Here is a 24,558-nt window from a genome sequence, read left to right on the forward strand (position 1 = left end):
CAATTCTGCGCCTAGAACAGCAAGCCCCCAGGAACAACGCCAGGTTTTATGCAAACATGGGCATAGCTCACTTTAAACCTACATTAATTCCTTTCTTGGCAGCACAACAAGTTGGAAACATAACATTGACATATTGTCATCCCCTTATAACGTTGATATGGAGAACATGTTAGCAAACAGTGGCTTTTTAACACATCCAGTAGAAACAGAACAACATTAGTATTCATTTAGAGTCGTTTATGTGTTCACTGTCATTCATTTTGTTTAGGTCTCCGCTTACTCCTGAGGGAATCTGTCTCTTTAGCTGCTAAATGCTCCACAATGTTCACCAGCCTGTCACCTACTTTGTCTGTCTGCTGTATGGTGCTGGGCACGTAGTATACCGTTGATTTTAAGAGTGTATTTTGCTTAAAACAAGCTGCCTGCTGCCTTTGAAAATGACTATAGTGAGACTGAACCAAAACAGTAAAGTTGAGGGCCATAAAACCAAAACATTGAGTTAACTGATGCTGAAACACTTCGTAGAGCTCAAAAAATACTTCAGAGTCGGGTGAAAATTCTCCATGGGTTCTTCCCCCTTGAACATACAGGTAATCATTTGATCATTAGTAATAGTAATATTGATTAGAGCAGTTTTACGTTCCCTCCATTCTGACAGATATACTGCCACTGTGCTTTGTATGTCTGTTGAGTGTTTGTCTGTGACTAACCACAGGAAAGATCCTCTCCTATGCCTGGCCTGTGACTCTGTCATTGCAGTGGAAAGATTATGCCAGACTGCCCAACAGCTGTTCAGTCAGAAACACGCGGCCATCAACATTCCAGCTGGGAATACTCTGTTTCAGCCCTTTGCTTTTTCTGTCATGGTTGGCAGATGGAAAAAAATTGGCATTGTGATATAAAAAGTTTACACCCTGAGCATGTTGACTGCCACACATTTGCTCTGCTTTTTCCAGTACACTATCCGATTTCTCTTCTCTCCATTGCTTGCTTTTTGTGGCTGGATGTAGAGTCACAAGTCAACATCCCAGGCGGTCCTTTATCCTTTTTTTCCATTAGCTTAACACAGCTATCCTTGGTTGGAGTTCTGTTTGTGTGTGTGGCGGTTGAGTCCTATATGACCCCTTGGCATTCCAGCAGAGTGGCACAAGTCACCATCAGGGCCATATCGATTTCCCCCTGCCTGGAAATAGGCCTACAAGCAGTCAGAAATCTCCGTCCTGGAGCACTCTCACTCCAACGCTTGTCGTTTTCCAAATGTATGGAAAATAGTTGCAGTGTTGACGGCCCAATCCAGTCTGTCAAGGCGACCAAAGAGGACATTGTCGTTGGGCCAAGTGGGTCAGTCAGTGATGAGTGAAAGATGTGGGTGTGTTTGACTGATGTGCCACAAGGGGTTCGTGGTATAGGGTCACCTCACTGCCTGCTGCTGCAGTTACTATTGTTGTACTGCTTGGTCCTGACCTGATATGAGGTCTTTGTCACTATGCTGCGGACAGCTCATAATACCCCAGCTTTCTTTCCCTATGGCAACTGTCCCCAGGTGTCAGGACCATGCAGTAGCAGTAATCCTGGTATTTTCCCTTCTGGGTTTATTTTTATGGCTGCTTTAAAATTATACTGTTGAGTCCATTGTTGGACTTTAAAGATGCAGTAGGAAAGACTTATAAAACTAACCTTCTGTCATATTTGCTGAAACTGACCCTATGTTTGAGTAGAACTACATGAATAGGTAATTTAAAAAAAAATAATCCAGCTCCTTTGGCACCACCTACAGCCTGTAGTGCGATTTGCAAAAATCCACAGCTCCTTGGGGGGTGTCTAACTGCGTGTCAGTCACTGCTCATGCACATGCATTCATTCTCCCTTGTGGGGAGAGGGGCTTAGGAAACCGTTTGGGCTTTAGCAGAAAGGGGGGGAGGGACTGAGAAGTTGTCGAATTTTTTGGCTAAGTCCTGGATCTTCACAATCCTACCTACAGCACCTTTAAGCTAAGAGTATATGGTTTCCATTAAAAGTAGCCTCATCAGAATTGTGCTCTAGATGCATACCAACAAAGACAGTTTGTTGCTATAACAATGTTGATATGTCAGGATGACCTCCTCCTCCTTCCTTAATTGCCTCACTAGATTTAATAAAACAATCTAATAGAAGCTTCTCTGTTTGTTTGTTTGTTTGTCTCCTGTCTGTCTTGCAGTACAGGATTGGCCAGCTGTATATGATCAGCAAACACAGTCATGAACAGAGTGAACGTGGGGAGGGGGTGGAGGTTGTCCAGAACGAGCCATACGAGGACCCTGAGCACGGATCAGGCCAGTTCACCGAGAAACGAATCTACCTCAACAAGTGAGTGTCTTCCTCTTCCCATGTAACATCAATTTAATTAAATAAATGATTTACAATGTATAAATGTGTGTTTTATATACTACTCTATTCTCTAAAAGGGGAAACAATGTGAAACAATGTAGTAAAGTGTCCCTTTTCATCTCTCTCCAAGCCTATTTTCCTGTGCTTTGTTAATCTTGATAAGCGTGCAATTTAGTATTTCATTTTCTGCTAGGTTGATTACAATTGAATCAGCTGCTGTGTGCAGTCTGAAATTGTGTCTCCTGACTCATTTGTGAATTTGCTCTGAATGTGACCCCTCATCACACACCTCACATCATTTTTTTATGTTCATTATTACAGTGAAAATAAATGTGTACATAATATTAAAGACACTTGACCTTTCATTGAGTGCACTGATGAGGTGACTCCAGGTGAAAGCCTGGTTTATAAGCACATTGATTTTCTCTTATTGAATCTAACAATTGCAAAGGATTACATATAACAACAAACAGAATGGATGAGTTAGAGAGTAGCATGCAAGTTAATGTCAGGGATATAGTAGTTCTAATATTATATACATCTTTATTATTATAGGTACACCTGTACAATCTAATGTGGCCCTATACAACAGCACTGCCATAACATTTATCTTTACGAAGCTCATAATGCAGTTTTTGGTGACAGGTTTGGAAATGTTTATTACTGAGATTATGGTTAGTGGTGTGTTACCACCATCACAGTGTCAGACAGAAAACTGACAACAAACAGCACTGACGGGGCTATGCTTACATGAAAAACAGCACAAGAAAGAAAACAAGATATTAGTAATGCACTCTAAAGTAGCGTTAATCAGAAGAAGAAACTATCACACAAAATAGATCTTCTATGTGATCTATTTGGGCTAACTAATTATTGTGTTGTGTGGGTATAGAGCAATAATGTAACCTGTCCTTATGATAATAGACCCTTTTGAACTATTGCCCTGTTCGCTCCCCTCATCTATAGTTCGTTAATGCTCAACTGAAGAACGGTGTACTAGGAGGATATGACTGATATAAGATGCAGTCCGCATAGATCAGAATCAAATACTGGGCCACTCATTCCCAAAAGTAAGACAATGAGAAAATGATGAAAGGAGAGCCACATGGAGAATACCAAAGAGAGATCTAGAGCGGGGAAGGTGTTGTAGAAGTGAAGTGACAAGTAAGTGGGCCTTTGGGAAATGTGAAGTGTCATTGACAAACTCAAAGGACAGGCACTAAACCTTGTGTGTGTGTGTGTGTGTGTGTGTGTGTGTGTGTGTGTGTGTGTGTGTGTGTGTGTGTGTGTGTGTGTGTGTGTGTGTGTGTGTGTGTGTGGGCAGAGAGAGCAGAGACCAGTATAAGTAGTGGATAATTTAAGCAGTCACTGTCTCCTGCCTCTCTCCACCCACAAACCACCTGTTACCATGTTATAGCTGCAGTCTGTGCATATATATATATTTAACATAAAGCCACACACACATATACATATATACACACACATATATATATGTGTGTATATATGTATATGTGTGTGTGGCTTTAAGTTAAGGCAGTGTGAAAACATGTAACCAGTCTTCTGTGTCGCCACACTCCCCTGGCTGTTTGACAGTCCATTGGAGCAAGACCCGAGGAAACCTTCCATCTCCATGTCCCAGTGGCCTTCACAGACTCTCAGTATAATCTCCACATTCACAGCTGCTAGACACTGAATAAGAAGGGAAGAGGGTTATAATGTGGGAGTTAAAATAATCAATGGCTGGTTTAAAAGAGAATTATCCTTAAAGTGAAATTTGGGACAGCTAAATGTTGGCTTTGTTTCCAACTATGGTGCTTTTGCTATGCTAGATTGTCTATTCAGTCAGCAGAAATCTGGACCGACTGTGATTTGGGCTGCAGAAGTTTGTGATGGGGACTCAATAATGAAACAGTCTGCACTCACTTTTTTCTCTCTTGCTAATCAGGACTTACTGTTCTATTGTTAAAAGTATCAAAGTTTAAAGAAGAAATCTGCTCTTTTCACCTGTGGTTCATGCATTTCTCAAATCTTTGGCTTGGCAATCACCTTCCAGCTAAGCAAGGTTTGGCCCATGTTGTTCCCCTTCCTTTGTTTGCATTTTGATTGGATGTCCAATAAATTACTTGGCTTCTTGGTTTCAACTGTCCGCATTTAGAAACAATTTGTGCTGAGTAATAGCTAGTTTTCTGTACTTTCGCCCTCCGTGTCCGTCCTATTTTCTGTCACGGTGCAAGCTCTGGTAAAACTCCACTGCAGGGTGGAGCGTGTAATCAACGTCCCGAGGGGCCATAATGGCTGCCTTGTATGGCCTCCTCTAATGGCTCCACACAGCTGGATGCTTGTCATTGCTTTATCTAGGTGATAGGGCAAAGGAAAAGAGCTGAGCAACTTTAAGAGACTACTACTTTAAAACAAGCTATTTTTCTCATCAGTCCTCTTACTTTTTCTGCCTTTTTATTTTTCAGTTTACAAATCCATCCACTCTTCTTTCTCTGTGTTTCAGCAAGCTGCCCAGTTGGGCCAGAGCAGTGGTCCCTAAAATTTTCTATGTCACAGAAAAGGCTTGGAACTATTACCCGTACACTGTCACAGGTAACGCTTCAATTACACACTCTTGTTCTTTTATCTACAATGTACATTTAAAAAGTATACACATTCATGAAATACCATGTGTTTACATTCACATTTGTCTCACCATTATTACCTACAGAACATTATAACAGAAATTAGCATTGGTTAAAAAAACTAGTCTCTTTTAATAAAGATCTATTCATCTGTAATAGCATGGCTTTCTGCTGATCTTACTAGAACAACATACACACATACATACTCCCATTTTTCTGCAACCCTCTACAAACGTGGCTCAGTTCACCTGCCGGCAGCCATTATTTGGGATCATTGGCATGGCAAAGGGTATATGGAAGCAATATTATGTCCAACACAATCCACAATGAGCACAGGTCAGGGGGGATGGTGGAAGTGATGGGGAGAGGACAGGCAAGTTTAACTGAAAGATAAACAGTGAAGTGTAAGGCCAAACATGAACACAAGTTTAAAACATCCTCACAATATGCTTTTTGATTGTAGTTTGTGCCTGAGAACGGAACATGTTTTGATATTTTCTCAATAAGTTGCATCACTTCTTTGCTGCTATAACATTTAAAAGGGACACTTTAATTCAGGGTACAGCAGCAACTTGAGTATGACATGAACCATGCACATAAAAATAACAGTTTCTTATTCACCTTTTAGTTTACTAGTCGTGTTTTGCTCAGTGTCAGGTGTCAAGGATAGTGTGATGTGGTAAATAATATATGACGGCACCTGTTATTAGTAGCTTTTCAAAGGCATTATATGTTATATGTTATTGTGGCCCACTGTATACACCTGACACTTTAAGTGGTGTTTTTATCATCTGGCAAGGCCAGAATGCAATATCTATTGATCAGGTTTGAAGGTTATACAACAAATTTGACACAAAGATGCAGTCAGTATTTGTTTATGATGTGTCAGACAGCTGTTTTAAAGTCATCCTAAATATGTTGTGTATACAGTAGGGATTTCTGTAAAGTGTTTTATTTAAAGTGCCATCATTACAGTCTGTCAACCACCTTTGAAAGTTTACGTAATAAACTTTTAGCCGAAGCAGAACTGCTTTAAATGCCACAACCATATTGACAGGTAATAAACTACCATCAGTCTGCAGATATCACATTGCCTCAAGATTATGGTGAAATTTTAATGACTGGGAGCACTGCAGCTCTCCTTTACGTACAGTATGTCCATGTGACTAATAATTATTTTATTTTGACTGTCATAACTAAATTGTCTCCTCTCGTGTGCTATCACTGGAACTGAAGTGTTTTTGCTGTTCTTTTCCCATTTTGAACTAAATTGTTTCTTCTTCTTTCTCTCATACTGTTTCATTCCTTTTTGTCTCTTCTATCTGTCTGCCCCCATCACACACCTCCCATTTCTGTCCATTACACTGATGGCCTCTGCTGGGAATATGGTCAGAGTACACAGTGAGTACTTTCAACGTGTCTGCATTGCACCCACGCACACACAAAATCACACATACAAAAAAAACACTTAGATCCAAAAGCTGACATGTAAATCTTTGTGGTAGAGGTTAAATGTGGCTACACTTCCTGAATGCTGCTGGAAGAGGATGGTGAATGTGTGTGAAAATCCAGTCACCAGCAGGAATTCATGGTTTCTTGAATCATGACATACAAATGTCTTGCTGCACCATCTCATCTGTCACACTGTGCACATCTGTATGCAGCAACACACCTGTGTATTGTGATACAATGTCTTGCAATACACTAGCCCCATACCACGCTGTAGGTGTCCTTTTATTATTTTCCTTTCGACAGTTTAGCCTTGTGACAGTTACTAGCTTGTTGGCATGTTAATGTTGCTGTGTGTTTGCATGCAATTTAATACTGTACGTACTAATGCATCACGGAAGTTCATAAACTCTGAGAATAAAGTCATAGTGTTTGTGTGTGTGTGTGTGTGTGTGTGTGTGTGTGTGTGTGTGTGTGTGTGTGTGTGTGTGTGTGTGTGTGTGTGTGTGGCAAGCAATGTAACCTTCATTTTATTCTCTTCCATTGCTTCTTTGGGAATCTCAAGGTCTTCCTAGGCCAAGTGTTAGATCCCTTCAGTGTGGTTGTTTTGTGGGTCTGCCCTGGGGTCACCTCCCAGTTGGATATGCCTGGAATACCTCTGCTGGGAGGAGTCCATTATTAATTCTGATCAGCATCCTCCATCAACTTATGTTTTTATACAAAGGAGCACCAGTTCTACTCAAAGCTTCTTCTGGACATCTGAACTATCTCTGTAAGGGTCAACAAAGACACCCTGCCACGGAAACTAAATTTGTCCGCTTGTTTCTAAAATGTAATTGCTAATTGTAATTACTACTCTAGAGCTCCGGACCATAGATGAAGGTTGAAATGTAAAATTTCTTGTAAGAGCGTCACCTTAAGGCCCAGATCGTTCTTCACCGAACACGTGCATACCTGCAGCACCGATTCGCCTGTCAGTATCAACTGATCAATCTAATTTTCCTTAAAAAACATTAAGAATCCCCCAAAGCTCTCAACAGGTTAATTGTTGCTGAGAAAAAGCATTAATGATTTCTTTGGGACATTAGGGGAACATTAGCCTGCCCACCTTATGTCCAAAGCAGCAAGGAAACATCAGTGAAGCGCGCATAAAATCAGCAGCAGGGTGATCTTTTCTCCTGAGACTGGACAGATAAATGGAACATCTGGATGTTTGAGGAAGGCCATGCTGATGTGGAAGTGAATGAGTAAAAGCTTTTTTTGACGAGGGTTGGGTACCGAAACGCGGTGCCAATAGGACACCGGTTCTGACGTAAATGGTAGTAACAAGACCAAATGCTCTGAATGTGACCCCTCACCACACACCTGCATCATTTTTTTTATGTTCATTATTACAGTGAAAATAAATGTGTACATAATATTAAAGACACTTGACCTTTCATTGAGTGCACTGATGAGGTGACTCCAGGTGAAAGCCTGGTTTATAAGCACATTGATTTTCTCTTATTGAATCTAACAATTGCAAAGGATTACATATAACAACAAACAGAATGGATGAGTTAGAGAGTAGCATGCAAGTTAATGTCAGGGATATAGTAGTTCTAATATTATATACATCTTTATTATTATAGGTACACCTGTACAATCTAATGTGGCCCTATACAACAGCACTGCCATAACATTTATCTTTACGAAGCTCATAATGCAGTTTTTGGTGACAGGTTTGGAAATGTTTATTACTGAGATTATGGTTAGTGGTGTGTTACCACCATCACAGTGTCAGACAGAAAACTGACAACAAACAGCACTGACGGGGCTATGCTTACATGAAAAACAGCACAAGAAAGAAAACAAGATATTAGTAATGCACTCTAAAGTAGCGTTAATCAGAAGAAGAAACTATCACACAAAATAGATCTTCTATGTGATCTATTTGGGCTAACTAATTATTGTGTTGTGTGGGTATAGAGCAATAATGTAACCTGTCCTTATGATAATAGACCCTTTTGAACTATTGCCCTGTTCGCTCCCCTCATCTATAGTTCGTTAATGCTCAACTGAAGAACGGTGTACTAGGAGGATATGACTGATATAAGATGCAGTCCGCATAGATCAGAATCAAATACTGGGCCACTCATTCCCAAAAGTAAGACAATGAGAAAATGATGAAAGGAGAGCCACATGGAGAATACCAAAGAGAGATCTAGAGCGGGGAAGGTGTTGTAGAAGTGAAGTGACAAGTAAGTGGGCCTTTGGGAAATGTGAAAAGTTTACGTAATACACTTTTAGCCGAAGCAGAACTGCTTTAAATGCAAAATAAGAACGGAAATTTGGGTTCCTCATTTCGATACCTGACTTTTTTTTTTTTCAGAAGCATCGCTGCACGGGACATTAGCTAGTAGCTGGATTAAACACAATGGTTAAAATGCTGACAGTTTACGTTAAGCGGTGTAAAGTGTGACTGTATTTCCTTGTAGAGGATTCCAACACCGGGACGTAATCTGCAGCTGCCGTTGTCGGAAAAACAACACACAGATGGTGCATTCACTTGAAACTCGCCAGCCTTGTTGTGCATTTTAAAGTTATTGTAAAATACCCTTTTCCCATCTGGTGCTTGTTTTTGTCGTTTACCAGCAATTTGCTGGTGAAATAAGTTATTGTTATTACATTATTAATCAATCATTTAATTTTGACCATATGGCCTTAGCAATAAACAACCGTTCTTTAATGTCGCCAACCGTGTTTTGTGCTCCTTATTTTATATTATCTACATTATAAATATATTATATATATTTTGGTTCATCTTAAAAGTATCAATTTAGCACCGGTATCGGAAAAAACCCAAACGATACCCAACCCTATTTTTGACTTAATTCAGTTCAACTCAATTCAGTTTTATTTATTATGTATTCTATTTTATTTAGTGTGAAATTACAACGTAAGTTATCTCAGGACACTTTACAGAGTAGGTCTAGACTACACTCTATAATTTTCAGAGAACCAACAATTCCCCCCATGAGCAAACATTTGGTGTGACAGTGGCAAGGAAAGACATCCTTTTATTAGGCAGAACCCTCAAGCAAACCCTTAGTAATACAAGTGAGTCACTCACAGTATTCTGAAATCAGGCAATCAAGAGTCTCTAACAAAACAGAGGTCCACTTGTACGTTAAGCAAGTATTTATAGTCTGTGTTAATGGTGCTTGTGTAGTCATGCTGCCTCATGGGACTGATTATGCTTAGGAATGTTTTGTTATGATTAGCCCAAGGTGGGTTGTGATGATGCAAAGGATAATGATTGGTTGTGGCAATGACAATGACTTTGTTATTCAAAATGGGTAGTCATGTCATAAAGTCATGTCGCACTTTCCACTGTCTACCCGCCACCAGCGGGTTGACATTTTGGCTTTTAGTGAAATATCTTCATAACTGTTTGATGGATTACATTGACCTTTTGTACAGATATTAATGTCCACCTCAGGGTTAATTGTAAACACTTTGGTGATAATCTGACTTTTCAAATAGCACCACCATCAGGTTCAAAATTTGTATTTGTCTAATACTTTGATTCATGAGAAAATACCTGAATACAAATCCCCATCAGCCTCAGCTGTACTTTGTGTTTCATGCTAATTAGCTAATGTTAGCTTGTGTTTAGCTATCGTGCAACACGAAAATGGCAAACATGGTAAACATAATACCTATTTAACATCACCAAGTTATCTCTGTCAATGTGAGCATGTTAGCATTCCAACATTTGAGTACAGCCTCACAGAGCCCCTCACATGGCTTTACACGTCTTGTGTCTGCTTGATATGTAGTCATTTCATCATACAACTTTTGTAAGAAATGCAATAGTAAATGATAACAGATTAAAGGAATTTAAAAAGTAAGTGCTCAAAAGCACATCTTAGGCAAGTAACCACTGCATGAGCCATAGTGTATGCAGTGTGTGTTGTGCATCAGTCCATGAAAATGCTGCATACTGTATTGTGAGGCTTATACATAATATGATGAGGAAATTTATAACAAAGACTCAATGATCAAATAAAAGCTCAGTCAGTCTTTTGTGAATGGCATTGTCTTCTCCAGAATCAAGATTATGTGTTCATCCTCTGCCTTCAGTCTCTCTCACACAAACACACATGCACACATACTTTTCTTGTTGTCGCCTTCTAAGAGTCACAAGGCTAGTAAGACTAGGCAGCAGTGACTTACTGCACTGTGCACAATAATTACTTGTTCACACACAAACACACACACACCTCCTGCTGTTCTTCTGCTTATGCAACCAGTATTCCACCATTCTTTGGTTGCATAAAAATAATTGGTCTTAAGCTTTGAGCCAATCAACCTGCTGTGTTGTTTAAGAGCTGATGAACAGCAGTCAATTTGGCCAAAGGCAATAAAGTGTGTGTGTGTGTGTGTGTGTGTGTGTGTGTGTGTGTGTGTGTGTGTGTGTGTGTGTGTGTGTGTGTGTGTGTGTGTGTGTGTGTGTGCGCGTGCGCGCGCGCGTGTGTGTGTGTGTGTGTGTGTGTGTGTGTGTGTGTGTGAAATGGGTAGCATATAATCTGTACATCCGTTTTCTATAAGTGATCATTAGTATCGCCAGCTAAATAATCTAATCTAATTTCTTTACCATATTCACTATATACCTATACTGTTTTGTGCAAGCATGTGTGTGTGTGTGTGTGTGTGTGTGTGTGTGTGTGTGTGTGTGTGGTGCTAAAGAAAGGGAGCGGAACAGTAAATCTACACTCAATGACAGAAAAATCATTATTGCTCATCTGGTTTTAGCGAGAAAACTCAGACATGGAGACACACAATTAGTCTCACATCTCATCCTGTGGATCAGTTGACAGAAATGTTCTACCTGTGTGTGTGATGTGATCTGTTCCAAACCAAGGCTATGTAATTATCATCTGACAACGTGATCACTGCTCATATCAATTTCTCACTGTCTTGTGTTTTGTATCCTCTCCAGTGCTCCTTCCTGCCCAAGTTTTCCATCCACATAGAGAGCAAATACGAGGACAACAAAGGGGACAATGATAATGTGAGTCGAGCTCAGAGTGTCGTGTGCTAGGGAACATATTGTGTGGGTAGAGCTGAGTAAGAAAAATGGATGTCAGCATGGTTTTTCAACAGATTTTGAACAGAAGTGTTTCGCATAATCTCCTTCCTTGCATTTTTGCCAGTCCCCTGTTGCACAACAGTCTGTCTATTGTATTGCCTCTTTTCTTTCTTGTGACACTGTTCTCTTTTTCAGTCACACGCAGGTTATAGCTTACAATGTCTTTCCATTACAACATTCATGTGACTAAAATGATCAACTTATGGCAATTAGCTGCAGTTCAGGCAGTTTCATCTGTAGCAAAACCATGAAGAACTCAGAAAAAAATCCACCACCTGCCCTAGTTCTGTAGCTACATCACAATCAACAGCTAAAAGTCACAGACATCATAGAATCAGTTAATCAGTTCAGTTCAATATAATGAACGTTATTGGCTTAAAGGTTTTGAAACATTATTGCCAAAGCATGTAGGTACATGATCACAAACATGTATTAATAAATTAAATAATAATAGCAAAAAAGAGCACTTAGCTCTCCACCTCTCCTTCAGTACCACTTGGGTGGCAGTAGGGGTAAGTGTGAAAGTTACGCAACACTGCATTGATCCAGACTGTAGCTGAAAACAAAAGGCTGCAGCTCCACTTAGTGGTGGCTCATGGGAGTTGCAAACCCAGTATGATGGTTTCACAGACGGTCATAATATCACATTTGAAACTGATCGTAACAAGTGGGGGTGTTTTTAGAAGTTCATGTTTGCTCCTTCTGCTCTCAAGTTTACACTTTCTCTCACCATTTGTACATTTGTCTTTCTTTTTTCTTCCTCCATTCTTCTGCCTCGTCTCTTTTAATGACCTTTTCATCCGTCTCACTGCCCTTTCTCCCTTCCGCTACACCAGTATAAAAGTTTGACGTATGTGTAGAAAGTATGATCAACCTTCTGTGATCCAGGAGCGGTGAAATTGTTCTAAAAAGGAGTGGATAACTGGCCGACATTGCTTTACGGTTCCTGTGTGAGTCAGACACAGGAAGAAATCACTGACCACACGGAGTGAGTCACATTCATCCTCACAGTGTGTTTAGTGTATTGTCTGAGGGTAAAGCAAAAGTAGGAAGGACATTATCTGTGCTCTATACTTTTAAGACCAGCAGGAAATTATTTTCAGACCCCCTAACCTCTTTGAACCTCTGCTTTCCTGTGAAATATTTCATGATTTATTTCTGTACGTAAGTGTGAAGCTGCCCCATCACTGCAAGTGACAGGGGAAATCACAGTGCACCATCCCCAACATTCGTCAACCCCTGAAGTACATTATTGATTTTGCTGTCTTCCTGTCATTTTGAACTGTCGCCTGTTCCTCAGATCTTTAGCAGCGAGCCCAGAGACGAGGAAACACAGGTGTGTTTGGTGGACATTGTCTACGATGACATCCCCGAGCGCCACTACAAGGAGTCGGAGGTGAGGGGAGTCAAGTCACTGACTAAGGATACACATGTTTCTGTTTGTATAAGTGTAGAGGAGTGAATGAATACATGCATATGGCAGAGATAGAAGGAAGGTAATGGACAGAATAAAGGAGAGAATATGAAGATGAACAGAAGAACAACGGGGGAGCAGAGAAGTTAACAAATGAGGAAGGAAGAGAAGGGATGGTATGTGAGCAGATAAACAGAACATCAAACAGTAACAACAGTTATCTTTCTCTACCAGTGCCGGCTCATTTTTGACCACCAGCTGGCCATCTGCCTCCTCAGAGTGCTGGAAATGCATGTTTATGTGAGGGGGAGGTGATGGACTATGATGATGTGGATTAGCTGTGGTGATTTGGCATTTGTATGCGTGTGTGTGCATGTGTGCGTGTGTGTGTGCGTGTGTGTGCGTGTGTGTGCGTGCGTGTGTGTGTGTGTGTGTGTGCCCGTCTGTCAGGGTGTGATGGTCATAAAAAGCTGAGCTATTAATAATCAAGAGGGGTCATGATGTCACTGCAGTGGTGTTTTATAATTAACACCTCCATTTACACACACACACACACACACACACACACATATTATATATGCACACCTCCCACCAGGCTTAAGGGTCTTCTGCTTTTATCCTCTTGGAGCTAAAAATAGCACCAAGATAGCCTACAGTTTTTTTTTCGATTGCTAAATGACAGTGGGCACAACAGGAGCTATATGTGCAAAACTGTGACTACAGTCTGCACAGCAGCAGTTCATGTGGACCAAACTCTAGTTCGTTTTTCATTGCTTGAACACAGTTTTCAAAACTCTACACACTTATCCCATGGCTTTAACCACAACCTGCACAACACTGTGGATGCACAGCACTTTGTTTAAATGCTAACACACTGCTGTCAAAACTTGTTACCACACATTCAAAACAGAATGGATTTCAGTCTGGTGCATTTCAAACACTGCTGATTGCAATTTCAACTGAAAGACTTGTTAGTGAACACATGCTATATATATATATATATATATATATATATATATATATATATATATATATATATATATATATAGGGAAAGCTCAAAGATTTTTTTTTGGGAAATAAAGAAACACCAAATAACAATGAATCAGTTAAACACTATACTGTTCGAGAGAAACAGTAAACAGGTAAAAGAGCAAAGATACCAACATGTCCAGGTAAGATACCTGAGGTTACATACACAGCTATAAAACAACGTGAAAAACACTACCATTACTGTAGTACAGTAAAACTGCAACTTACTGTTTTTCAGAAAGTAATGGAGGTGGAAGCAATGGAAACACCACATTCATTTGTATTTAGAGATGATGCAGGTGCATAGCAAGCCAGGACATCCAGTGCTCTTTGTTATTACGTACCTTTAGTTTTTAACTTTTTTTCCAGTCATTACATAAACTACTACAGGCAAAATACAGTAAAATGATATAGCTATTGAAGCAAACTGCTGATTTTTATTCCTTTTTGTTTCCTTAAAAAACTGGTATGTTATAAAATAAAAATGTTCATGTGAAGGAATTTCACTCTTTTCTTTAAAGAAACTATTGATTAGTGTGACGTCTCTTAAATTATTCACACTGTAAAGATTGTATTTTTTGTATTGGTGTTTGATGCCAGTGTTTTTACTCTCTGTGTGTTCTGATTGACAGTGTGTGTTATCTTAGTGAGGATTGTTCACAGTGTTTCTGTTTTGAGACGTGTGTGAAGTGTGTGAGTTGTCTTGCTTGGAATTAGTTTTGCAGGTGATGTGAACTGTTTATATGCTCAGGTGACTGTTGGTAATGCAGACTGTAGTTAGAGTTTTGCACATGGGGTTCCAGGATAAGCTCTCATTAGCATTTTTCATATTTTCCTTCTTTGTCTGCTGAGAAACTTTATGACAGGATTTATGCGCAGAGAAAAGAAACAGGCCTCTTTAACCTCCACTGCCTCTAAGTGTTTTCCCAGCATGGATGGAGAGAGTTGTATATCACCCTCGCACACACTCTATCACAGTCAGACACATGAGACAAATGAGCACTACAGCAAAATGAGTCTATAGGGAGCAGTGATTAATGCATGTAAAGTTTGTGATTAGGGACTCCCACCGTGCAGCCTGGCTTGTGCTCTGCATGAAGCTTGTAATGGATGCAGGTGATCTTGTCTTATAGGCAGGGGGAGGAAATGTGTGTGTGTGTGTGTGTGTGTGTGTGTGTGTGTGTGTGTGTGTGTGTGTGTGTGTGTGTGTGTGTGTGTGTGTGTGTGTGTGTGTGTGTGTGTGTGTGTGTGTGTGTGTGTGTGAGATAGAGATAAATGATGTGATTTTTTGGACTTTTTTTTCTGAAGAAGAATTTTCTAAACTGGTGTCTCGTGGCCTTGCAGGACCTGAGGTATTTTAAGTCAAAGAAGACTACCCGAGGCCTCCTGCAGGAAGGATGGATCAACAACCAAGAGCCCATCATGTGCTCCTACAAACTGGTCACAGTCAAGTTTGAAGTCTGGGGCCTGCAAACACGTGTGGAGCAGTTTGTACACAAGGTTAGGATAAAAAAAGTTCTCAAAAGTACTAAGTCAAACTTTTTGACCCTAGGTCGGTGTCAGTGCGAAAGGCGTTTTATTTCCTCTGAAAACATGCGACACACAACCAGTTGGCCATGAACCAAATCAGATGTTCCATTTTCGCCTTCTACAATATGTGAGCTGTTTACATCCCACAGATAGCCTTGCACCACCTCCCTTTACAATGGCTGCACAGTTTAAACTTCATATCTCCTAATTCTCAAATCCATTTTGCCTAGCCCTCTACAGCATCTGTTCCTGCGGTGAACTGTCCCTGTGCTCTCCTTGCCCGAGGCGCGCACACACACACACACACACACACACACACACACACACACACACACACAGGCAGGGATAATTTCTCGCGTGGTAACACCATATTAATCACATTCCTTCAGGGGTGAACGGAAACAACTCTTTACAGCCTCCATAGTTAACTCATTCTGATTCACATCCTCTCTCCTTGAACTCCCTCTGTCCCTCTTTCCCTTTCTTCCTTTGTGATTGTGCTCCTCTTTTGCTTCCTCTTCCTCTTTTTTCAAATTCTTCTCAGGTGATTCGAGAGGTCCTGCTTTTAGGACACAGGCAGGCCTTTGCCTGGGTGGATGAGTGGATTGGTGAGTTTATTAGTGATGGCATGGATTATGAAACATGGGTTAGTTTTGTGTGACTTTGTCTGACTCATCTCCAGATTGCAGTTTGATAATGTGGCAGAAATCAGTACACCCGCCAATGGAATGAAGTTTACTGTTTTAGCCCAATCTGTATGACTCAAATTCAAAGTATACCTCATAGAAAGTATTGTAAAACTTATGAATGATAAGAATATGTCTTTTAAGCGTCCAGCACAGACATTGTTTAGCACATTTAAGCATCTTTGACTACCCTAAAAAGCACTACCATTCATATGTTTATACAATAATCCAGCATATGTGGTGTTTTGCCTTGTGATTATCAGAAACTGAGTACTGTACTGCACACAGTGCACACTGTTCACTTGTTTTTGGCTTTAAACATTTATAAAGATGACAATCTCTCAGTATGGTTAGATAACTCTACAAGCTTGCGTGCTGTTGTTTAGCATTTAATCTTACAATGACAAGGTCAAATCCAACAAAAATAATGAAATGGTGGTTCAATGCATACACGTTTGTTTAATTCCAGGGTGTCGTCCTTTCAAGCAAATTTCATTTTCACGTGTTACCTAAATTTGTATAATTACATTTTTGAAGTGGTTCCTTTTGCTGTCACACTATTCATAGCTGAATATGTTGTTTTTGTATTGTTGGACTTTTTTGTACTTCATGACAGTGAAGCATCTTTGAAATGAGACTTCCGTGAGTTTTCAATCTTATGGAAAAGTTCACTGTTTTCATCTCCACTATTTGATTATTCATGTCACGCCTTCTCTGAGCCATTATTATTTAATTCGTTTTTTAACCACTGTGCTACAGGCAACCTATCGTAAACTTTTTGATCATTGCCGTCGTACAAAACTGTGTTCAGCCATGTGATGGGTGTTGGTTTTGAACCACTAAATAGGAGCCTTATTTGATCTTTATACCCACAACTGTTTGTTGCTATGCAGCTCTTTGTTTGAAGAATCCCAAAGATGATGTAGTTGTTTACAGAGATGTCAGAATAATCAATGTAAACTTTGACTGAGTGTGTAGCAGTTACAGTACTGTAAAGCTAACCATCACTGCAATGTTGTTTGTGAAATATTTTGAAATATCTTCTTAAATGTTTCTTTGATTAGAAAACTTCACTGTTTTTTTGTAAGTAACTCAAAAAGCCTCTTAAATAAGTGTAAAATAAATATCTTCAAGACCAAACAGCATGTCAATGTTTGGTTGCCAAGTTTGCATTCTTCTGCTACAACCATTACTTACAGCCACTTATCAACCACTCTGATTGCTTGCTAACACCATGTTGCATTACAACTGACTTTGGTTGATGGGCAGCTTACTGTTTATTGTAAATATAGTAAATCCAATCCACTGGAACAAACAGACAAACCAAACCGAAAACATGACCTCCTTGGCGGAGGTAGTAATTATAAATACATGTACCTCTGGTTGGGAACCACTGTGACCGGTCTAAGAATAGACATAAAGACATTGATGAATGTCCACACGTAGCTATGTTTTGTCACATCATAATATGGACATATTTCTATCACTGTCAGTATTCCTTTTTCCTGCTTTTTCTCATTACTTTACATTTAACAGAAGATACAATAATTGGACTGTTTAAGTATAACCATGGCCAACATCCATTTAATTTCTTGAGCAATTGATTATTTCTGTTAATCATAAGACACTGGACAATTGTCCACTGCCTTCTGTAGAATTTAATTATGAACCTATCACTTTTTTTAAGTGTAATGCCTCCATCCCAACAGACATGACCATGGAGGAAGTCAGAGAGTACGAGCGGGCCACACAAGAGGCCACCAACCTGAAGATCGGCACCTTCCCCCCTGCCATCTCCATCTCAGAGACCCCCCTGCCATCAAGCACCCGCAGCGGCCCTAACAGCGCCCCATCCACTCCCCTCTCCACTGAAGCCCCAGAGTTCCTGTCAGTGCCAAAGGAGCGTCCCAGGAAGAAGTCGGCTCCGGAGACCTTGACCCTGCCGGATCCGGGCCGCAGGGATTCACTCTTTAAACTGCCCAGCTTTTTCTCCTGGAACTCCAGTCCGCAGCCAGAATGAGAGCGGTGCTGTGCCACTGGGGAACACCCTCGACCTGTGGATCAGTGGAGGATGCCTGCCCAGCACATCCCACAATGCCCCCTCAGCCAGCTGAAGTGAAGGAGACTTTTCACTGTCCGGTTGATCCCAGCCCCCTCAGCGACTCGCCGGTGTTACAGCAAAAGCCAACAGCTCTCAGACTGCCTTTACAGGTACAGACAGGCAGCCTGATCTCCATAGCAAAAAGCCCTGCAAGGTGTAAAGGTATACGTTGTGCGTCTAAAAGCTGCTGGAGGCTCTTCATTCTTCTCTCCTTCTCAGAACAGTCAGCACCATGCATCAAACAGTATCAGGTCCACTTAGTACGATTGAGTGTAGCATACATTCCTGAAAATGTTTTATCCCACAGATTATCACCTTGCTTGTCTGTGCTGACAAGATATGTTGAGATTCAGTCACTCTTAACTTAATACTTAACATGTACTGAATGTAATTGTTTTTTCTGATTCAGAGTCTCTGGCTTTGTTCACAGGAGCTTGTGGTTTGACGTATCCGTTTATGTGGTTGGGACTTTTCAACAGATTCTTGTTGGCCACTGTATCAGTTGAGTATTATGGTTTTCACAGTCAGGTGTAAGGGTATTGTGTATTATTGTATATATTGTATGAATATTGTTTAACAGGTAAAATGTCAGTACTTCAACAAGAATATCATATCCAGTGATAATGCTGCTATGAAATTGCTCGCGTTTTAAAGAACAGGACTCTATCTTCTTTAAGTGTTTATTATAGTGAGTTCTGTCAGCCAAAGCGTCTGTAAATGACTTGTGTAATTGCATGGTTTGAACTGCAGAAGCTGCTTTTAAATATTAAATGTTCTCTGTTTTCTCTGGTAACAGACTTGATGTTGTGTTTTAACATATTGGTCCTGTGGTTTGCTGCTTTATTAATTTCTTAGTCATACTGTTGATGGGTTTTGTATTCAGTGAATTAAATTAAAATTCAATGCTGTTATATCCATAAAAGTGAGTCTTTGTTAATACCATTTATTATAATGGAATTAAAGATAACCACTCAAACGCAAATAAACACATTCCCTAAAGTGGTTTTAGAAGCTAAAAGTATTAAAATTTAAGCTATGCAAAGTGCTCATGGGACACACAAAATGTTTTTCACACATTCACTCAAAACACACTTCCAGATGTGTGCTAAGGGCATAAGACTAGTTTGAAGGACTCAAACAGAGACTTAGATCTAATAGACAGTCAGATGTATTTAACTTGTTTATACTGATATCAAATAAAACATTAAAGCAGCTATTTCTCTGACCTGAACGTTGTGCTGCTCTAAGTTGTTCACAATCATTCATGTACCCTCTTGTCAACGGACCAAGCAGACCACTCAGTTTTTATAAAAACTTTTATTTAAAAAAATAATGACCTGAAGGTGTTGGACAGACATGGAGTCACAGCCACAGCCACTCAAGAGTTTAACTTAGCAGGACAAACTAACTGTAACCCCTTAATTCACAGTGCATTCACCTTATACTCAACAGGATTCTGTTTTGCCCTCCACAGATACATAATAAAATAAATATAAAACAAGTTCATGTTTTTGTCGAAACCATAGACTGTATAATATTAATGGACAACGCATCCGGTTCGGCGAAGTGCTGCAAATGTGGAAGTGCCTTAAACCTGCATTCTATCTGAATTCCAGCAGGAGGAGACACATGCGGTTGCAAAAGTTGGTTGGTTTCTGTAGAAGTCTATGAGAAAGTGACTTCTCACTTGATTTATTACCTCAGTAAACATTTTCATAATGAGTTGATGGACTCAATCGCTAGTTTTAAGTCTTCTGCAACGCAGAATGATGTTCATTTTTTTTAAATTATGGTCTCGTTGATTTTAAAATCGGTGATAAAGCAGGGGGTGTTTTAGGGCGTGGCTATGATGTGATTGCCAGTGAAAAGTGTGTAACAGAGTGTAAGCTGCTCCTCCCTCACTCCTCCCTCTCGTCTAAAATCGTCACATCCGCAACCAGGATGGCTGCACCCGTAACGGCAAACTCGACGACCTCATAGCAGATCTCCACAAACCAATGGGTGACGTCACGCATGCGCTGTCCATTAATATTATACAGTCTATGGTCGAAACCCATACGACCACACAATCAAAGCAAATTGTGCTGAATACTCCTCCAATTTATTAACTAAATGTTAACAAAATGAGAGTCAACAATTGCAAAGTTATGAATAAAAGCTTAAAATGTGCAAAGTTGAGTTTGATCAATGTTATGACATTTATTTTCTATATATATATACCCTTAGAAACCTCTAAAATATAAAATACATTTTTAAATGCAATTTTGGACACAACAAGGCGTAGAGACAGCACATAAACAAATACAATGAGGTCATGTTTCCCATCCTTATACATAAACACAAAGAAAAACACAGAACTTCGACCCAGGTGATAAATGTGTTAAGTGGAACCAAAGGAGGAGGCACGGTTCTATTTCTGATGTGCGTGATTGTGCCATTGTTACTTTTTTCCCCTTCACTATCTTTCCCCGAGGTCTCTGGTGAGGCCATTTGTTCTCCGCCTTTCCTTTAGGTTATGCATGGCATTGAGGAAAAATTCATACCAAAAAAAGGTGAAGCCTGTTGATAGTGCAGCCTTCACAAGGCTGGGTGAGAGGCCTTTGAAGAAGCCTCGGACGCCCTCCTCTTTGGCTATTTGAACCATGCAGTCCACCAGGCCTCTATAACGCCGCACCTGCACATGAGAAACATATTACTTACACATTAGACCCAAAATATGTGCTCCAAACATGCCAAAACATATTGCAGAGGAGTTTACCTGTCCAAAGTGAACTCTGGCTGCCTCAAAGCCCCCCACCTGCAGTCTCTTCTTGAAGAGGTCAAAGGGGTATGTCATTGTTTTGCTGATTACTCCAGCTCCACCGCCAGAGACCAGGCTTCTTAGATCCCCTTGAAGGGAGACATAAAAAGGTAATAAAACGTCAAGCTGTGAATGCTTCATACGATGGGTGTTAGAAAAAAATCGATACACTTGAGTATCGCGATATTTTATTTTGCAATACTGTATCGATTTTCAAAAACACAATATCGATTTTTTTGGGGGATTTTTTTTAGTTTACGTGCAAAAATGTTCATATAAGACAGTGGTTCACATTTATGTTGTGTTTAAACCCCCTACCGCTAGATGGCTATGCTGAGACACACCACTAGTGTCCTCGCCTAACAGTGCCTAGCAGTGCCTGACTTTTTGCTAGAAGCTAACAATGTAGCTATGGCTGAACCTTGGCCTACTTTAGCGTATACAAATTTGCTCACTAAGAACCTGTGAACCACAATCCTAAACTGGCAGTTTGATTTTCTGTGTACTGAATTGTTTTCCCTAAAGTAAACTTCTTTGACTTTTATGCACATCATGTCTTTTCTTAAATATTAGTTTTTCTAAAATTATACTTAAAAAAATTCACAGTATCGAAATATATTGAATCGTGACCCACGTATCGTGATACGTATCGTATCGCCAGATTCTTGCCAATGCACAGCCCTACTTCATACGTGTGGTGTAACAAAAGCCATGATCTCCACTGACCTCCTGAGTTTCCAGCTTTAGCTGGTGGAGCCAACAGTTTCTTAAAGACATTGTAGAAGAAGAACTGCAGCCCAGCATAAGGAAACACTGCCATCAGTGTTGGAGACAGGCCACGGTAAAATGTTAGCCCTCCCTCTGAGCGGCACATTGTAGACACTGCATGACGCAGGTTCCTGTAAACCTGAGAAGACAGATGAAGATGAAGCATAATAAAAGGGTTTCTGCGGGGTTCACAAGGTAAGCAAACGTTATCCCATTTGTGTCAGTAGTCCCCAGCAGTGAATAACTGTAGTTCCTGATGATATAATTCATTTCATTAACAAGACCTAGATAAGCTGCAGAAAATTAATGGAAGGATGATTATTTATTTAAATTCAGTTTTTGTTAAAAATCCACACTTGCCAATTATGAGTCATTGAGCTTCCTAGCAACTGGCCTTTTTTTTTTGCAAAAGTTGAACTCATAGTGTACTGGATTTATGTCTGAACAGGGGCTTTTTCCAATAAACTCAACTCGTCAAAGGCAGCAAAAAAATTACGACTATGAGTTGGCGTAAGAAATTCTTGACTACTATCTGAAACTTTGTACCTTGGTTTCTCCCTGAGCTGCAAAGCGTGTCCGCAGTGTGTCCAGAGGCTGGCAGACCACTGTAGCAGAGCATGCAGCCAGACCACCACACATAAAGTGAACTCCTGCTGTCTGGCTGTCATACAGCGTCGACTTGTGGACCACCTCTGTCATTAACTCAAAACTGGCAAACTGCAAAGCACATGTACACAATTAAGTAAATCTTGTAAATGCAGGTAATAGTGTATAAAAGATAGTTTTGAAAAGTTTACTCTACCTGGACAGCCCCGAAGCAGATGGAGAGGAGCTGTGCAGGGACGTGGCCCTTCCAGAAAGCAGAGAGTCCCTCCTCTGAATAAATGCACCGGGATGCCTGAAATAATCCCTGGTACTTCCCCTCGGGCCTATGTGAAGACAGACGCTCAATCTGCAGCTGTGGGGAAAACAAATTCAGATGAACACACAGCATTAACAACATATTTAAGTTCTATAACACAATTTATCGTGATAGTTCAGCTGCTGAAATGGGACGCTAAGAGGGTAAAGAGCCAACAACTGATGATACATGTGCTTTAAAAACTTACATTATTACTTTGTGTGGCTCCAAATACAGTATAGTATATTTTACCGCTTGAAATGTGAAAATATTGAAAAACATTACGGTGCACTGTATTTTTGCTTTGGTTCAAATATCTTCAAAATCAGCATGAACGCTTACTGAACTTTATTCTGTCAGCATCTGGATGCTGTGGTGAGTCCTGACCACTGCACACAGTGACTACTTTCTTCATTACCTGAAATCTGATTTTAAGCACGTCAAAGGGGCTGATGAGGGCCCTGGTGACCATCCCAGCAGCTGACCCAGCCAGGGCTGCCTCTTCTGGTGAGAAGGCTGCACACACAGCCCCAGGGTCATAGCCCACCATGTCTCCACAGCCTCAGATTCCTGTTAGCACTGCAGAAAAATATTATGAATTATTTGTGTTTTGTAGGGTTCACTTAGAAAAAATGACCTAGAAAATATCTAGTCAAATCCAAAATGACAGACATATCAAACTAAAGCATGGCACGGTAGAGTTAGTTTGAACTGCATCACAGTTTATAAAATGCTCATACGTTTTGTATGTAACCTGTAAAGTAGCCTAAATATAGTAGCAGTAAAGTACACGTACGTCTAAACCATAACTTGGTTAACTTGAGTAAATGTATTTAGTTACTTTTAACGTAACTTAGATGTATACATGTTGCTGTATGAAAATCCGATGATCTGAATTGTTCAAAACGCTGTTTGTTTGAAAATGATAAAAACGCAGTATCCTGTTTCTGACTTGTGTTAATGTGTGGTGTCTTGTAAGCCCAGTCAAAATTAACAACTTCATTCATTCATATTTTTTTTTCAAAAGTGCAGAAGTTTGTGGCACTTCTGCCTCGATTGACTTTCTAGATACTGCCGCCAACCCCCAAATATCGTAAAAAAAAAAAAATATTAATATCTAAAGAAAATCTCTAGACTATTGTCAAGACTATAATATCAAATCAATTCCAGCAACACGCATACAACGCTATGAGGACCAAATAAATTACACTCACAGTCACAGCATGTAGAGGGCATGCAGTGAGACCTTGGGGCTAACGTTAGCTAAGCTAACAACAACAAAGCAGCTGTTGACTTTATACAGAGGCACAGAGCTGCAACAGTGACAGACGCAGACAGACACTTACGTTATAGTAACAGTCTTTCATAAATACCGGTGCAGCTACAGTATTGAACCCCGACACGTACATTAATATAGGACAAAAAGAACCTTCTACTGCAAGCCACCATAGACATTTAAAGAAAGCAAGCCCATGAGCAAGCCACACATTGCTAGCATTACTTCCGGGTCAGATACAAGGGAGTGGACACCTTTCAAAGCAGAAATATCGCAACAAGATCAACCACTGCCTCACTTCAACATGCCGGAAATAACTCAACACTGATTGCCCTCATCCATAAACTGTATCATCCCATTAGCGTCAAAGCAGATATAATAGTATTTTCGGTGAAAACATTCAAAATAAAAGTTTCAAATTAGGCAGAAGTGTAGATACGTGTTGTGACTACGAGAATAAGGACGTTAGGTCGATACA

At 40.2% G+C, this 24,558-nt stretch overlaps 2 protein-coding genes across 3 annotated transcripts in view; one reads left to right on the forward strand and one right to left on the reverse strand.

Annotated features, from left to right (window-relative positions):
* The window catches only part of LOC144530469 (cytoplasmic phosphatidylinositol transfer protein 1-like), a 57,378-nt gene extending 38,250 nt beyond the window's left edge, over positions 1 to 19,128 (forward strand). The window contains exons 3-10 of the mRNA XM_078270051.1: positions 2,198 to 2,346; positions 4,871 to 4,959; positions 6,385 to 6,392; positions 11,425 to 11,496; positions 12,875 to 12,970; positions 15,363 to 15,518; positions 16,093 to 16,156; positions 17,944 to 19,128. Coding sequence (XP_078126177.1) covers positions 2,198 to 2,346; positions 4,871 to 4,959; positions 6,385 to 6,392; positions 11,425 to 11,496; positions 12,875 to 12,970; positions 15,363 to 15,518; positions 16,093 to 16,156; positions 17,944 to 18,254 — 945 coding nt within the window. The 3' untranslated portion in view covers positions 18,255 to 19,128. The remainder of the gene's footprint in view (positions 1 to 2,197; positions 2,347 to 4,870; positions 4,960 to 6,384; positions 6,393 to 11,424; positions 11,497 to 12,874; positions 12,971 to 15,362; positions 15,519 to 16,092; positions 16,157 to 17,943) is intronic.
* Positions 19,129 to 19,633: 505 nt separating this feature from the next.
* On the reverse strand, positions 19,634 to 24,325 carry slc25a19 (solute carrier family 25 member 19). Of its 2 annotated transcripts, none has more exons than XM_078270354.1 (7): positions 24,151 to 24,325; positions 23,223 to 23,383; positions 22,706 to 22,861; positions 22,450 to 22,620; positions 21,862 to 22,042; positions 21,094 to 21,224; positions 19,634 to 21,009 (listed from the first exon to the last, which is right to left on the reverse strand). In XM_078270354.1, the coding sequence occupies exons 2-7, from the start codon at positions 23,352 to 23,354 to the stop codon at positions 20,794 to 20,796; spliced, it is 987 nt and encodes a 328-aa protein (XP_078126480.1). In that variant the 5' UTR covers positions 23,355 to 23,383; positions 24,151 to 24,325; the 3' UTR covers positions 19,634 to 20,793. The 2 variants fall into 2 exon arrangements, with proteins under 2 accessions (XP_078126480.1, XP_078126481.1); XM_078270355.1 differs by lacking the exon at positions 24,151 to 24,325 and adding an exon at positions 24,019 to 24,122.
* Positions 24,326 to 24,558: the final 233 nt, after the last annotated feature.

This window comes from Sander vitreus, chromosome 15 (genome assembly GCF_031162955.1).
Source record: "Sander vitreus isolate 19-12246 chromosome 15, sanVit1, whole genome shotgun sequence".
Taxonomy (NCBI): domain Eukaryota; kingdom Metazoa; phylum Chordata; class Actinopteri; order Perciformes; family Percidae; genus Sander; species Sander vitreus.

Excerpts from the sequence above, each read along its gene's own strand:
- slc25a19 (XM_078270354.1), bottom strand. The coding sequence starts at position 23,354 with ATGGTGGGCTATGACCCTGGGGCTGTGTGTGCAGCCTTCTCACCAGAA. Across the intron at positions 22,862-23,222 it reads TGCTTAAAATCAGATTTCAG|CTGCAGATTGAGCGTCTGTC; the intron begins GTAATGAAGAAA and ends TTTTCCCCACAG. Across the intron at positions 21,225-21,861 it reads TAAAGCTGGAAACTCAGGAG|GGGATCTAAGAAGCCTGGTC; the intron begins GTCAGTGGAGAT and ends TCTCCCTTCAAG.